At 35.0% G+C, this 15,556-nt stretch overlaps 1 protein-coding gene across 1 annotated transcript; it reads right to left on the bottom strand.

Moving 5' to 3' along the window:
- Positions 1-9,717: 9,717 nt before the first annotated feature.
- LOC113357828 (ribosome biogenesis protein BMS1 homolog) lies at positions 9,718-14,175 on the bottom strand. The gene is made up of 10 exons (XM_026601313.1): positions 14,048-14,175; positions 13,741-13,948; positions 13,569-13,665; positions 13,377-13,495; positions 13,101-13,291; positions 12,737-12,953; positions 11,843-12,103; positions 11,371-11,601; positions 10,258-10,581; positions 9,718-10,165 (listed from the first exon to the last, which is right to left on the bottom strand). Exons 2-10 carry the CDS (start codon positions 13,936-13,938, stop codon positions 9,926-9,928), a joined length of 1,878 nt encoding a protein of 625 aa, XP_026457098.1. The 5' UTR covers positions 13,939-13,948; positions 14,048-14,175; the 3' UTR covers positions 9,718-9,925.
- Positions 14,176-15,556: the final 1,381 nt, after the last annotated feature.

The raw sequence follows: 15,556 nt of genomic DNA, 5'->3' as shown, positions 1-15,556 counted from the left end.
TGAATATATATACTTATAAACTGGTAATCCTTGTCAAGTTTGATTTATTTAGTCTGGATAACAAGTAGCATTTGTGTTAACCTGAATGCTGACATTGTCTTAGTGAGTAATATATCCAGACTACTGCTAGTTTGTATCTGTCCAGCTTTATGGGATTGATTTTTACTTTCTAATTTTAAGCTATATTGCTTCAGTTCTTTGTTAACTATATGCATTTTGTTAGTGACTCGATCTTATCTGAATGGGGGAGTATAATTGATCTATACTATAGTGACTTATTTTCTTCATTTATGGGAGTTGAATAAGTAATTGCGGCCACGATTGTGGAAAGTAAGAGTTTCCCAGTAACACGAGGGTTATAGTTTTTCATGCTACCTCTTAACATTATTTGGTAGATACAAGGATCCAGTTTATAGATTGCATTTATTCCAGCGTTTTGGTACTGCAATAACACATGGTAGTTTGAATAGGTAATGAAGTTTTCCATCATACATTAGCAAGAGCAGTAGTTTACTAGGAAGAGTTCTCTGTGATGACTAACATCGATTTAGCAAGGGACCTTGCAGACCACAGCCGGGATTCACAGAGTTCTCTATGATGATTTCGTTTGCAGATTACTAGCAAAATACACAATTCATGCCTACTTCCTCAGTTGTATAAATATTTCAATTGCTTAACTTTAAATCAGTTAGATCTCAAGCTGCATCATTAACCTCTACATGCTCAGATAGATTCTTATTCATGACTTCAAATTTTATGCTGCGGACTACTTGTCGTTATATCGTTAACTACTAGGTCCACAACCATCAATCAATGTGGCTAGTGACAACTAGAACTTAACGCATTCTAGACCATTCTAGTTCTGGGAATTGAATGCCGCATACTTGTCCTAGTTCCGAATTTGTCCTCTATGACCTTTTGCGAATACTTTGAAGAACAAAACTGGTTTATTGCGCCAAATGGTCCCATGCTCATAGTTCCCTCTATAGAGCCAACGATATTTGTCTCTAAGACCTGTCACTGAAATTGATGTTGCCGCAGTAAAACTTCAGAAAGCTTATAAGAGTTACCGGACTCTTAAAAATCTTGCAGATTGTGCAGTTATGATGAAGGAGCTTTGGTAAGCAATAAGCATCATATTTCCTAATCTATTTTTTTAAGATTCTAGTTTTGCAGTTTTGTGTTTCCTGATTTTATTTTGTTTCCTCTCCAATGTTGCAGGTAGAGAGTTGGACTTTCCTGCTCTCGAGCAGAGTGGTGTATCCTTCTTCAACATTGAGAAACCAAAAACAGCTGTTTCTGACGGGTACAGGCAGGGTTAAGTGTTGCCAAGGTACTTCTCACCTGACTAAGGATATGTAGTTGCGAAGAGTTTTCTTTGGAGTTGCTTAGTGTCCTTACTGATACTTTGAGAGACGGTGTGGTTTGAATTCAATAACTAAGCATGTCAAGTCTCAGTTAGTATAGTTGGAGTTATTCGAGTTTCTTACTTCAATTGGTAAAGCTTTTAGATTTGTTCATGTTTTTCTTGCTTGTATATTAGTGGATACTGAAATGCACTGGTATCATTCTGCTGTTTGACTAGTATAGCAGACTATCTCACAGTTCAGTATGGCATTTACGTTCATAATGTTTAAGAGAATGGTACCTTTAATGTAGATCCTGGAACCAGTTGGGCATATGAGTGAATCTCATTGTCATGGTTTTCTCTTGTAGTACATAAGTAATTTTGTAAAAGTTTGATATGCGACGCAAGCCTTTACAAGTTGATGAAGGTAACAGGCAAGTGATTAATAGCTTAACGTAACAATGAAAACACTCAATGCTGTTATTTTAGCAAAGGCTGCAGCAGATTAAGCTTGTGCAAATACATTGAGTATTAAACAGTTGGGCTGGAGAATATAGAAACGTCGGAGAATTATTCCTTTCTCTCCTTTCCTTTCCTGTGGTTCAGTGGTTGTACCAAAATTATTACCGAAGATGATGCACTCTTATCATTATTGGGCCTCATAGTATCGTTTTTTCACCCTTATGGTGCAGGTATTAAAGCACATCTTTCAGGATCATTTAAACTAAAGCCAAGAAACCAAGGAGCAGGTGTACTTGGACATAGTTAGAGAGACTTCTGAAATTTTAAAAGAACCTCCTTGTGATGCCTGATGCATCACAAGCTTTATCAACAAAAGAAGACATACTGTCTCTCAGACTGAGAAAATCCGACATTGTTATTCATCCTTTAGATCTCAACAGTGAAGCCAAGATAGCTGACCACTCAGCAGCTGGTATGGTTGCTGGTCATTTGGATCCTATTAGCCAGCATCCGGTGTACATAAAGTACTGTTGCCACCTTGTGAGATATGGGTTTGGATCTTAATGTTCAGTAAAGCAAAATATTGTTTATCTTTACAAATGTCTGATTTTGTGAAATCTAAGGATGCTTCAGAAATTTTTGATTTTGCATTGTTTTTATATAATTTTTGCCGTTACGAGTGCAATAAGCACATGGCTCAAACCAATACGGACACACTTTTAAGAAATGAAGAATATTTTTCTTCAAAATACCGGCCTACAGTGTCAGGAATTTGCAGAATACAAACTGCAGTAAAAACAACTACTGCATTATTCAGCAATGTAACAAAGCCCAAGTGTGACAACAAAGGGACGACAGGAAACTTTTCTAAGTTCCATATATACGATATATATAACACCTAATTCAGGAATTTGTTACCCTATTTAGGATGCGTTGTATTTTAGGAAATCAATTAAGTATATAGTATGATGTTATATTAATCAAAAAGGAAGAAAAAAAGAAAAAAAACGAATCAATCTCTTCTCAGTCAACCTGCCGTGTTGCATCTAGTTGTGTATTTTTTCTGGTTCATAATGATGCTGAAATTGGTCGACGTAACTCGTTGGCTTCTTATATTGACAATCCTCATTAACGAAGAATTAGTTGAAGGAAGAAGGATTCCGAATGCGGCAAACAATGCAATAATCAAAACCATTAAGGTAAAGTGTATTAATAGTTTTTACATTAAGCTGTATATATACGGTTAGTTTTATCCTTCTAAACATGTTCATTAATTTACACCTATGTACTGATTTCGTTGATATTTATCTTATAGGTTGACATTGATGAAATCATCGATTGTTATGATATTTATAGACAACCTAGTCTTAATCATCCGTTGCTTTATAATCATACAATACAGATTTAATGCTTTGAACACTCAACCTAATTTTATTTTATCTTATTGATTTTTTTTCTTTTTTACATACTTCTCTTGATAATAATACATATCTTTCCATACGTCGAAAAATTATTTATTTTTGTTCTTTGAAACAGATGACACCAAGTTCGTATCCAAAAACACTAAAATCAAATAATATTAAGACACTTCAACTTACACAAACTTGGCATAAATATGGATCATGTCCTGAGGGAACCATCCCTATTAGGAGGAAAGGAAAAAACTACGATCTTATGTCTTTCCCTAAACATTATGACGTTACAGGCGGCCATGAGGTAGATTAATTATTGGTTTTTTTTTCTCTGTACATGTGTATATACAGAGATCCATATATAGTAACTAAACTAAATATTTTTGCAGTATGCGATAGTTGGGGTGGAAGGCAAGTTTCTAGGAGCACAAGCAAAAATAAATCTTTGAAAACCGATTACTGAAGCAACTGAATTAAGTATATCTCAGATGTGGGTGATAGTCGGTGAAAATAATAACAAAAATACTGTTGAAGCCGGATGGATAGTAAGTTCTTTAACGACCAAAATTATACTCCCTCTGTTCCACTTTAGATGATGTTTTTGGAGTTTTCACGCAGATTAAGAAATGAAGAGAGATATAAAAAAATTCTACTTATTCCCTCGAGAAAAGTCTTCAAACATTAAATGCTATTTGTCTGTTTAAAAATAGACCTATGGTTCCAAGATAAAATGTGAGGGTATTGATGGTAGTTTTGTGGGAAAAATATGAAAACTATCAAGTAATATGGAACAAAAAAATAATCCTAAACACTCATCTAAAATGGAACGGAGGGAGTATGTCTAAACCAATTTATGTCCTCTTACTGGGTACTATTAAATTTTCGTCTTTGTTCTTAATTAGGTGGATAAAGAGATATACGGCGACTCCCATACCAGATTTTTCATATATTGGACGGTAAGTATTATTACTCGTTTTGTTGATGGAATGGGCTGGTGACAATGATCTCTTAGAATGGCTATTTATTATCGTGTCGTGTTATTATTTTTTCAAGAAAATCAAACCATTTAATTATGTTTGTTTTAGACGGATGGATATGAAAGCACGGGCTGTTACAACCTCTTATGTGACGGTTTTGTTCACACATCATCAAATGTCGCTCTTGGTTTCCCATTCAGCGAAGTGTCTACTTTCAATGGTATCCAAAAAGATGCCGCATTCGGTATTCACAAGGTAAGAAATAGAAGAAATCAAATTTTGATATATTATCATCAACTTTTGATCAAACAATAAACATTAATAATTTGGCAGGACCAAAAAAGTGGAAACTGGTGGATAAAAATACAAGGTATTCCAGTCGGTTATTATCTAACTTCTCTCTTCACAGAACTATCAAAGATGGCAACAACAATAAACTGGGGTGGGGAAGTCACTAATTCGAAAATTAAAGGTCGACATACCTCGACTCAGATGGGAAGCGGTCATTTCCCTTCGGAAGGTGGCTTAAGAATATCGAGTTATTTGAATTGGATTCAAGTAATTGATGAAAATAATATGACCAAAGACCCTGAAAATATTGAGACGTTTGTTAGCAACCCAAATTGCTATAATTTGAAGTTAGACAATAGCCATCATGATACAAATGGATTTGGTTTTTATTATGGAGGTCCCGGTTGTCAATGATTAAATAGAATCTAAAAAAGGAACTTTAATATTTTTGAAAACTCCATGTATCATGAATGATTGTTGATGGAAATATATTCGGATAAAGCTATTATGTCTTCATTTTGAGAATTTTTTAACAACTTAATTCGAAGATAAATATTAATCTTTCTCCGTGATTTAGTTTGCATTGTACAAACTACGCATATATTCCTCTGATTCCCCAGATATATTGCGTAAAAGAATCAAAACAAAGACCATGACACAAATGTTCTGTCAATCTCCCTCTTCTAAGAACAATAGGTAAATAGGTGATGCAGTACTTGTATAAATGAATACAACACGGAGGTTGTAAGGGATGCATAGAAGAATAGGATGCGAAAGAGACGAAGTAACGAGTGCAGGTTTGAGAGAAAGAAAAGGTTAAGATATGTTCCCTGTAAAAGAAATGTTTCATAAATTGATAATAATAATTGTGTGTCTTAAACAAACGAAAGAAGCCTGTATATATAGGCGTAAACAAAAGACTTAAAACAGGAAAACTCTAAAATAAGAAATAATCAAAGGACTAAAACAGGAAGTGTCTAACTTGATAAACAAGTTGAGAAGATTCTAGAAGAACTAGTGAAGAGATGTGCTACATCAGTCCCTCCCTCTTGAAAGAGCTCGTCCACGAGTTGTTCAAACGTCTCCATGAAAAGTAAAAATCTATTGAACATTGAAAATGTTAGAGATATTCCAATCTTTAGGAAGATCAATTGTATAAGCATTATCACTTATTTTTTTCAAAATCTTGAAAGGACTATATTTTTTCATCTTAGTCTTGTTGTATGTACCTGTAGGAAAACTTTCCTTTCGAAGATGAATCATAACTAAATCTCCCTCTTGAAAAAGTTTAAGTCTTCTGTGGTGATCTGCTGCTTCTTTATATTTGGCATTGGAAACTTCAAGTCTAGTCTTCACTTCTTGATGAAATTGAGCATCTTTGTCTATCATCTTATCAGCTTTATCATTATTCTTTGAAATCTTTGGTAGAACCATTAAATCAAGTACATGATTTGGTACTTTTGAATAAACAACCTTAAATGGTGTTTTTCCAGTGGATCTATTAACTGAAGTATAAAATGCAAATTCCATGTGTGGCAATAAAATATCCTATTGTTTTTCCTTATTCTCAGCTATCTTTGCTCTTATTAGATTCCCAAGTGAACGATTAACAACCTCAGTTTGTCCATCAGTTTGTGGATGAGCAGTTGTACTATACTACAACTTAGTTCTAAGTCTCATCCAAAGAGATTTACAAAAGTAACTCAAGAACTTAGTGTCTCTATCAGAAGTTATGGTTTTTGGTACACCATGTAAACGTACAACTTCCTTGAAAAACAAATAATCCACGTTAGAAGCATCTGTTGTCTTCTTATAAGCAACAAAATGAGCCATTTTGGAATACCTATCTACGATAACCATTACAGAATCATGGCCTCTAGCTGTACGAGGTAAACCCAAAATGAAGTCCATGTTAACATCAACCCGAGGAACTTCAGGAATTGGTAAAGGAGTATATAGGCCAGTGTTTTGAATCGTACCTTTAGAACATTGACAAACCATGCACTTCTGAACAAATTCTGCACATCTCGCTTTAAAGAAGGCCAAAAAAATATTTCTTCAACCAAAGAAATTGTCTTATCCTTACCAAAATCTCCACCTAGACCACTTCCATGCAATTCTTGCATTAAATGAAGACGCAATGAACCCTGGGGAATACATAGTCAGTTTTAAAAATAAAACCATCTTGTATTAAAAATCCATCTACTCCACCATTTTGTGTTCCACAAGTTTTCCAAATATCCTTAAAGTCTTCATCTTCTGAATAAACTTCTTTGATAAAATCAAAAGTTATACTTTCATTATGAAGAGTAACAAGGAGATGAGTACGTCGACTTAGAGCATCAACGACAATATTTAACTTCCCACTTTTATGTCGAATAGAGAATGTGTATTGGTTGATAGTTGATAGCCATCTATTATGCATTCTATTCACTTTTGCTGAAGCTTGAAGATACTTTAAAGCTTGATGGTCTGTATTGACTATAAATTCTTTATGAACAAAATAAGGATGCCACTGCTTCAAAGCTTGAACTAATGCAATCAATTCAAGTTCATATGTAGACCATTTCTTTCTTTGTCAGAATTTTTCTCACTATGATAGGCACCCGGATGTCCTTCTTGAGATAAAACAGCGCCAATTCCAATCACCGAGGCATCACAATCAATATCAAAAGTTTTGTTAAAATCAGGCATAGCAAGTACAGGTGTACCGCATAACTTCTCTTTGAGAATATTGAAACTCTTGTCTGCTTCTTCTGTCCAACAAAATTTCTCTCCTTTTGAACAATCTGTAAGTCCGACAGCAATTGAACTAAAGTTCTTTACAAAACGCCTATAAAATGATGCTAGTCCATGAAAGCTTCTAACATCTTTAATACATGTTGGAGTAGGCCATTCTTTAATTGCTTTCACCTTTGTGTCATCCACTGCAATTCCAGCATCAGAAATAACGTAGCCTAAGAAAGTCACCTTGTTTGAAGAAAATGTACACTTCTTTAGATTTACATATAACAAATTCTCAGCAAGTACTTCGAGAACGTTAGAAAGATGTTCAATATGTTCATCTTCACTACGACTATAGATCAATATATCATCGAAATAGACAATAACAAAATGTCCCAGAAATGGATGTAGTATTTGGTTCATTAGTCGCATGAAGGTACTAGGAGCATTTGGCAAGACGAAAGGCATTACGAGCCATTCATACAGACCTTCTCGAGTCTTAAAAGTTGTCTTGCATTCGTCACCTATACGTATACGTATCTGATGATATCCACTTCTTAAATCTAGTTTAGTGAAAACTTTTGCACCAACTAACATATCAATCATATCATCAAGCCGAGGTATAGGAAATATATATGAAATAGTAATCTTATTAATTGCCCTGCAGTCGATGCACATTCTCCAACCCCCATCTTTCTTGCTTACTAAAAATGCTGGACTTGAACAAGGGATCTTACTTAGCCTGATTAGACCCTTGTACAATAATTCATTTACCTGTCCTTGAAGAATTTCATGCTTAGTAGGACTTAAACGATAATGAGCAATATTTGGTAATGAAGATCCTGAGACTAAATCTATTTGATGTTGTAGATCTCTTAATGGAGGTAATGAAGTGGGTAATTCATCAGGAAATAAAACCTTGTATTGACGAAGTAATGGTTGTACCTTTTTTGGAATGTTCACCTCAGGCTTAAGGGATTCATGAGAATTGAGCGCATGATTGTGCAAAGACTTGACAATGGAAGCTACCAAAGCACTAGTTTTTCCATCACTGTGTTCTTTATAAACAACTGCAGATTTGTAAGGAATCAAAATCTTCTTCCCATCTTGATAAAACGTATAAGTGTTTTCAAAACAGTTGTGAACAACTCGTATAATATTTATTATTATTATTTCTTGTATTTTCTAAATCTCAGATCAACTTTTCTTCCTGTTCTACTTGATTGAAACAATTACAAACCCTATCTCCATCTCAGAACACATCTCAGATCCATCTTCTCAATCATAATACTAATTATAAAAAAAAACCATTCATACATCTTTCGGAAATAACAAACATCAAGATCTCGATTCATCTCAGAAAATCACCTCAAACCCTAACTTTCGATTTCGTTCATCTATTGTTTCCAATCTTCATGTGATTATATTGTCTATCAATATTACTGATCGTAAGTCACAGTTGGGAGGAAGAAAAGAAAAATAATTGAAGAAGAAATTCCGGTGAAGAAGAAGAAAAGATACGAAGAAACCAAATTTTATAAATTGTGGGTTTGGGAGAAATTTTCTCACGAAAATTGGGTGCGCGCGTGAACTTTTCCGCCCGTGGATTTCACGGTGTAGAAAATCTGTAGAATGGGTCTCCATGTAGTTTTCACTTACACTTATTGTGCAGGTATTGAAGCACATCTTTCAGAATCTTTTGTAATCAAAGAAACGAAAGAGCCGGTGCACTTGGACATAGTTAGAGAGACTTCTGAAAATTTAAGAGAACCTCCTGCGATGGTGCGTGATGCATCACAAGCTTTATCAACAGTAAAAAAATACGACACCGTTATTCATCCTACAGATCTCAACAGTGAAGCCAAGATAGCTGACTACTCGGCTGCTAATAAGGTTGCTGGTCATTTAGATCCTTATAGCCAGCATCCTCTGCCACCTCTAGAAAATACGCGTTATCCTTACGAAATGTCTGATTATGTGAAATCTAAGGATGTATCAGAATGTGGGAGTTGTACTGGTCCCTTGGAGGAAAATGACTCGTTTAGAGCGTAGAAAGCAATGAAACAATACACTTACCCCTTGTGGCCTCGTTTATACACGGAGGCATAACAAATGTTCAACTGTTTCCTCTAGAAAAAAAAATGGGGATTGCAAGTGAACGGGTTTGCGGAGAGAAGAATTTGTGGTTGCAGCTAAAGCTGCATGGATGAAATGTCCTAAAATGAATCATCTACCACAATAATGGGTCAGAGTCTGAAAACCATTCAAGTTAATTTTCCCTGTTTAAAAATAAGAAGAAGAAAAAAAAAACAGCTAAAGACATAAAAGGACATTTTGCAGGAGATGATCTACTCTTTTGAATCTCACTGCAGTTGGCTGAAAGAATACAGGACCACCACAAGCGTGAAAAAGTGATATGTTATTAGTCATTTTTGTTTTCTATAACATCATTATGATTGAGATGAGAAGTTTAAGATTAAGATTAACACAGAAACTTCTCATCTTATTTCAAATACATATGAAAATATCAATTTATATAAGGAGGTTATAATTTATGTTGACTACTAAACACGCTGTGCTCTTGTACATACAACGACAAACTGAAAGGAACTTTAATTAAGAGGACAAGACTAATAAATCAAATCCCATGGTTCCATATTCACTTGTAAGAGCTTGTTAAATTCGTTGATCATTCTTTAAACTTGAGACCGTTAACAAGTTAATACATAAACACCACCAAAGAACTTCTCTTCTGCTCTCTCATACTTCTCTGTCTGCTGTTTTTTGACCAATTCTGCTCGTTTTTCCTCCGACATGATCACCACAGTTTCCTTCGCTTTGTCTTCATCCATGCTATTACCGAGCAACATAAAATAACTTGAACATGGATATGAGGAAGGTGCCTCATCGCTAATCTCCACACGACGTCGCTGTCTCGGAGCAGGGTCTTCCTGGGATTTTGAACCAAAGAGATGTCAGAAATAGGCATGGAGTTGTATATAATCAGTAAACTTTAACCATCTGGTTCAGATTAGGAAATAACCTTTCCGAGCAAATCTTCGTTAACAGGAGCAGTAGCAATCCGCTTTCTTTTTTTCACCTTCCCCAGAATTCCACTCCTAGTCCAGATAGGTGAACCTTTAAATTCAGCAACATCACTGTTCTCTGATTCAAACTTCGTAGGAGCAGTCCTCCTCTTAAGGATTCTATGGAGAATAGTCCTCCCATAAAGGATTTTCTGGGGTTTTCCTTTCTGCTTGCTGTCCTTCATTATCTTTGAGTGGTGATTAGGGTCAAGGCTCGGTTGTTGTTGTTGTTGATGCTTAGGGTCAAGAATGACTGCCTTTGCTGCTATCCGAAACAAGTCCTGATTCAAAATGCAAAAATTCCCACAAACAATAAGAATACAAGGTATGAGCAATTCCACAATAGTTGAGCAGTACCTCACTTCGCATCCTTGTATTTACCAAGGAAAAAAAAATCAAATAACATGCTTGTTGCGGTCATCAAAATACCACAGATGGCAGCAGCAAAAAAAAAAAAAAAAAAAAAAAAATCCAATAAGGGTAGATACAATACTACAATTAAACGGGACTCCTATCCATTTAAATTTTAAATCCTAAAATAGACAAAGTCTCAATAAATAAATTGTTAATATTTCTGGTATTCCCACACAATTTAATAGTGAAAGTGATAAGCTCTCCTGGCAAGCGTTTATGACCCGCTCCTTTGCTAGAAATATAATATAAATTAGTAAATACTTGTAAATCTATATGAATAACTTAGAAGTTTTCAACATAATTAAATCTCTTTGGTACTTGTAAATCTCTTTGGTACGCTTATTAGCTTGGCTAGACATTATCAAAGAACATCACAGAAGAAAACAGAGGAACAAGGAAGAACAAACGTCTAAAACAAGTGGCTGAATGAGATAATAAAAAGTTATAAAAAGTGCTATACCAAAGCCAAAGCCTGCTTTTGGGCTTTACATCCCAAAAAAATAAAATGACGGAAGAAACCTATATAAGAGCGGATTTTAGGCATTTTGGAGGGGAAGCGCAAAAAAGGGTATCAAAGCGCAAGACAAGACGAGTATTAAAACCATAGTTGCAACACAAATTAAATAATTATTAAGTATAAGTGGAATACAGCAGACCTTATTACTCTGCACAACAGCAATTCTGGTACCGGTAGGTGCAACAGGGCCACTAAACATCGCAAGGCAGTGCTCATGCTCCTCATTGAAATCGAGAAATTCATGCCGTCCATGGTGGACTTCTGTGGCATAAATAGGTGTGGTCTGGTAACGTCTCCAACCAGCTGACACGGTGACTGTGTCTGCTGACTTCAACAGTTTCATATGCCACTTATGTCGCTTAAGTCTCGCCTGGAACAAGAACACATATACAAAATCAAAAGGCTAGCTGAGACAGTTCAGTTGATAGAAAACATGTATAAATGTCTTCCTAATAACTCATAATCAAATACCCGATAATGGCAATTTCATTTAACTATATGATAATGAGTGAAAATTATCAAAAGTGGTATTTGACTATATGATAATGAGTGAGAATTTTCAAAACGGTGAAATAATAATTAGAGTAACTACACAAAATAGGGATAATTACCTGCATATCACAAACATTTTCTTCTTCAGGATTGATACCTCCAACGAGAATCGGACGACAAGGATCAAGATTTTCAACCATCTTGAAAGGAACGCTATGAACGTCCAACCTTAAATAGGTCCCTGCTCTGAAACTCTCATGCTCCATGTGGTTTAGCTCAACAAGATCATTTTGCTTTTCCAACTCAGACGACGAAGGGGCAGGATCAGTTATGCATCTAACACCAGCTAAATGAAAATCACCAACACCAGCAATATGCACCTGTACCGAAACACCTATGAGTCAATTTGGTGGATAAAAGGGAAAGTGAAGTTTGTGGTAGAAGAACTAAAAATAATGAGTAAGCTGTTTTCCGTACAAGAGTTCTGTTATACACAACCTGGATTTTCCACAAATGATACGGGAAACCGACATTTTAATTTTAGGCTTAGCTAATTCTTTTATACACAACCTGGAAGATACGGGAACCGTCAATTTAGGCTCAACTAAATGATAACCTAGAAGAACATATTAAGCATCCAACATTTACAGAACCAACTCTACAGAATAAACTACAAGGTAGATAATCTAATCTAAAGCAGAAACAACACAGTGGAACACATGCAGTGAAGTTCGGGTTAGTTTCTAACATCAAACGCCACAAACGGAAGTTTTACTGTAATTTTTGTGTCTCATTCTTTGATTCTTTACTACACAAGTTTTATATGAAAGCTAAAAAATGTGCAACGTATATAATTGTCAGATATGGTCTTGCTAAAAAATTGACAGCAAAATTCAATAATAAAATCATAATCTTGTCTGACAAGATCACAGAACAAGAATAGGAAATCTCTAGCTCCGAAAAATAATATATTACGATTTGGAAACTCGCATTAACCTAGTTAAAGGAAGTACCTTAGCTCCGCCCTTAAGACAACAACCTCGAAGATAACCATACAGGCTTAAATTTCTATTGCAATTTGCATCCTTATGCAGTTCCTCTGGAGGAGTAACATCTTCAAAACGGTCTACAAGCATATAAGGACTTCCCGCTCTCCATGGCCATGACGAGGAATTAAATTGGAGCATCACTATGTCATTTGCCAGCTTTTGTACTTCACACACTTTGTACCTGCCATCCAATGGATAAGAAACTAAGGTGGTGAGTGCGCCAGATTCAAAGTAAGAGAAAACACTATCAGCAAATGAGTAAATGTTTACAAGATAGGCAGAGGAATTACATGAAGCAACTTTGCGTTACTGATCAACAGAAACTTACAAGTCATGTTCAAGTCCAGATAGGTACGATACTGTTGCTTGTTGACATATTTCAGTTCTGAAATGATCCTGGAGACGGTCTATGATTCCCTTCATTTCTTTTTCATCTTCGAACTTGTCAAGACGTGTAAGAACACCCATAACATTTGAAACTCCATGCACTTGTAAAAGGTTAAGAAACTCGAATGTTTCCTGAAACCAACAAAATCAATTATGATCAAAATAAATCCCATGCTTTTATACACATACATAAACATAAAAAAACTAAGTGACCCACCGCTTCAAACCCATAACTTGCATCAACCATTAACAATACCAGATCAGCATATTTTGCCACATCGATCATGGCATTAATATCATCAGGGCATTCCACAAACTGTAGCCTTCTGCAGTAGCCTAAAGAAACAAACAAGATTTTAGCAAGCAAAGCCAAAAATTATATACCAGTAATATTAACTAGAGCACGAACCATCTGTTATGAAGTTGATGGGGCCTCGGGTATCATCCTTAGGTTCCATACCAGTAATATACTTGAATAGAGATTTAATCAGCAAGGACTTCCCAACCTAGAACAGCAATTAGCAATTTTAATTGAAACAAAAAATCTGACTAAACCACACAAAATCATAGCAAATTCTTACATTGGGAGGTCCTTGAACGAGAACAATAAAAGGTGGCGGTGGTTGATCATCAAAATCATGGGCATGTACTGGAAATTGGATAGGATATATCTCTCCATCCCAATCTTCTTCACACTTGTCTTTGTAATTTCTATATATTTTGAAAGCTGGTGCTGGTTCTGGAAGATCATCTTGAGAACCGGAAGAAGAATAAGACATTTCTAAATCCCTAGAAAGAAGAAAAAAACCCAAATATTATGAACATATACAAAATCCAATTGACACCAGCTAATCAGTAATATAAACAAAAGAGAGGAAAGGGAGTCACCTTGATTAGACTGGAGTGAAATTTCTTCTCCGTTTTTGGTTGATTTAAGCGAAGGTTAGGTTTTCACAGACGGCGGAGAGAGAAAGAAACCGGGAGTATTATATATACACTCGGTCCTCCTCGTCCACACCAAGCCACACATATTATTCACACGCTTAAAAACCCTCAAGAGAAAATTACGTAGCAGAAAGCATTTGGCAAAGCTAAAAGTGCTAAGATAATGACTTAGGAGAGAATAAGTCATTTCGATGGGGGGCTTATCCGTGGTAAAGATGAACACAACCTAAATCTCAGCTTTTATAAGCGACGAAATATGTATGAGAGGAGAAATCATTATGCTAAAACTGATTCATTAGTGTTGTTGTATGTGAATTTTCATTCTCGTGACTCAGAACCAATATCACATCTATCTCTTCTATTATCATTTTGCAAAGAAAAAAAAACCCCTCAATTTTGGTTCGGGAGTGTATGTATATATTCGGTCTTCCTCACTCACACCCAAGCCCATACATACGTTATTCACACGCTTACATCATTTGTTAATTTTCACTTTTGTGATAAGGAGGGTGAATAAGGAAGTGAAAATTTTTATTCTATCTATTATATTTTCCTATAACTCAGACAAAAGTACTCGCATAAAATATCAATTCATTCCAAAAATAAGGACTGGCCTTCATTCTTCTCCTGATTAACTACAATAGAAACTCTATAAATTAATAATGTTGTTGGGACCAAAAAAAAATTTAATGAGATATTAATTAACTAATAAATTAATAATAATTTATTTATTTATTAATTCATATCTTATTAACTTATAAAGAAATTTATTGGTATCAAATAATTATTTTCTAAATATCGTAGAATGTTAATTTCTTCAAAGCACCCTTCAATATCCCATTTTGCTTAATTATAAACTTTGATCAACATATAACACAAGTTTACACAAGTCAAATCAATAAATAGACGGTGAAATCACTTAAGACTAGCAAAATTTGATCGAAAAGATGGGTTATCGCAATTCAATGAATGTCAACATGTTCTAAATATCTGGAAGAAAATGCAGTTACACAGCTGTTAACTGATGAAAAATAATTCAGAATGGTGTGGAACTGATTAAGATGGGAAAGAAGATGGTGAGGGGTCTACAGGAGCTCCCCCTTCACAAGACGAGGTTGTTAAAGCGGCAAGCACATTAAATAATTTCTTGTCGAGTGGTGTGAAAACAACACCAGAAATTCTTACAATGATAACATAACTTAGGGGTAAAATTCAATGTGATATTGATTTTAACAAAAAGCAGAAGACATTTGAATCATTAAAAAAAAAAATCTTCATAATTCATTAATGTGTTGAAAATATATAATGAATTATTAATTTTTATTTCATACGGGGACTACATCGGTAATCAAAAAAGTATCATTTAATAATTTTAACGAATTATTGGTTAGGCACGTCGTCCCCGACTCGGGACCGACTAAAAATATTAATTAAAATAGTTTATTAAATAAT

Source organism: Papaver somniferum, chromosome 3 (genome assembly GCF_003573695.1).
Source record: "Papaver somniferum cultivar HN1 chromosome 3, ASM357369v1, whole genome shotgun sequence".
NCBI lineage: Eukaryota > Viridiplantae > Streptophyta > Magnoliopsida > Ranunculales > Papaveraceae > Papaver > Papaver somniferum.
Note: the sequence above shows the minus strand (reverse complement) of the source record. Positions and strands in the feature narration are given on the sequence as shown.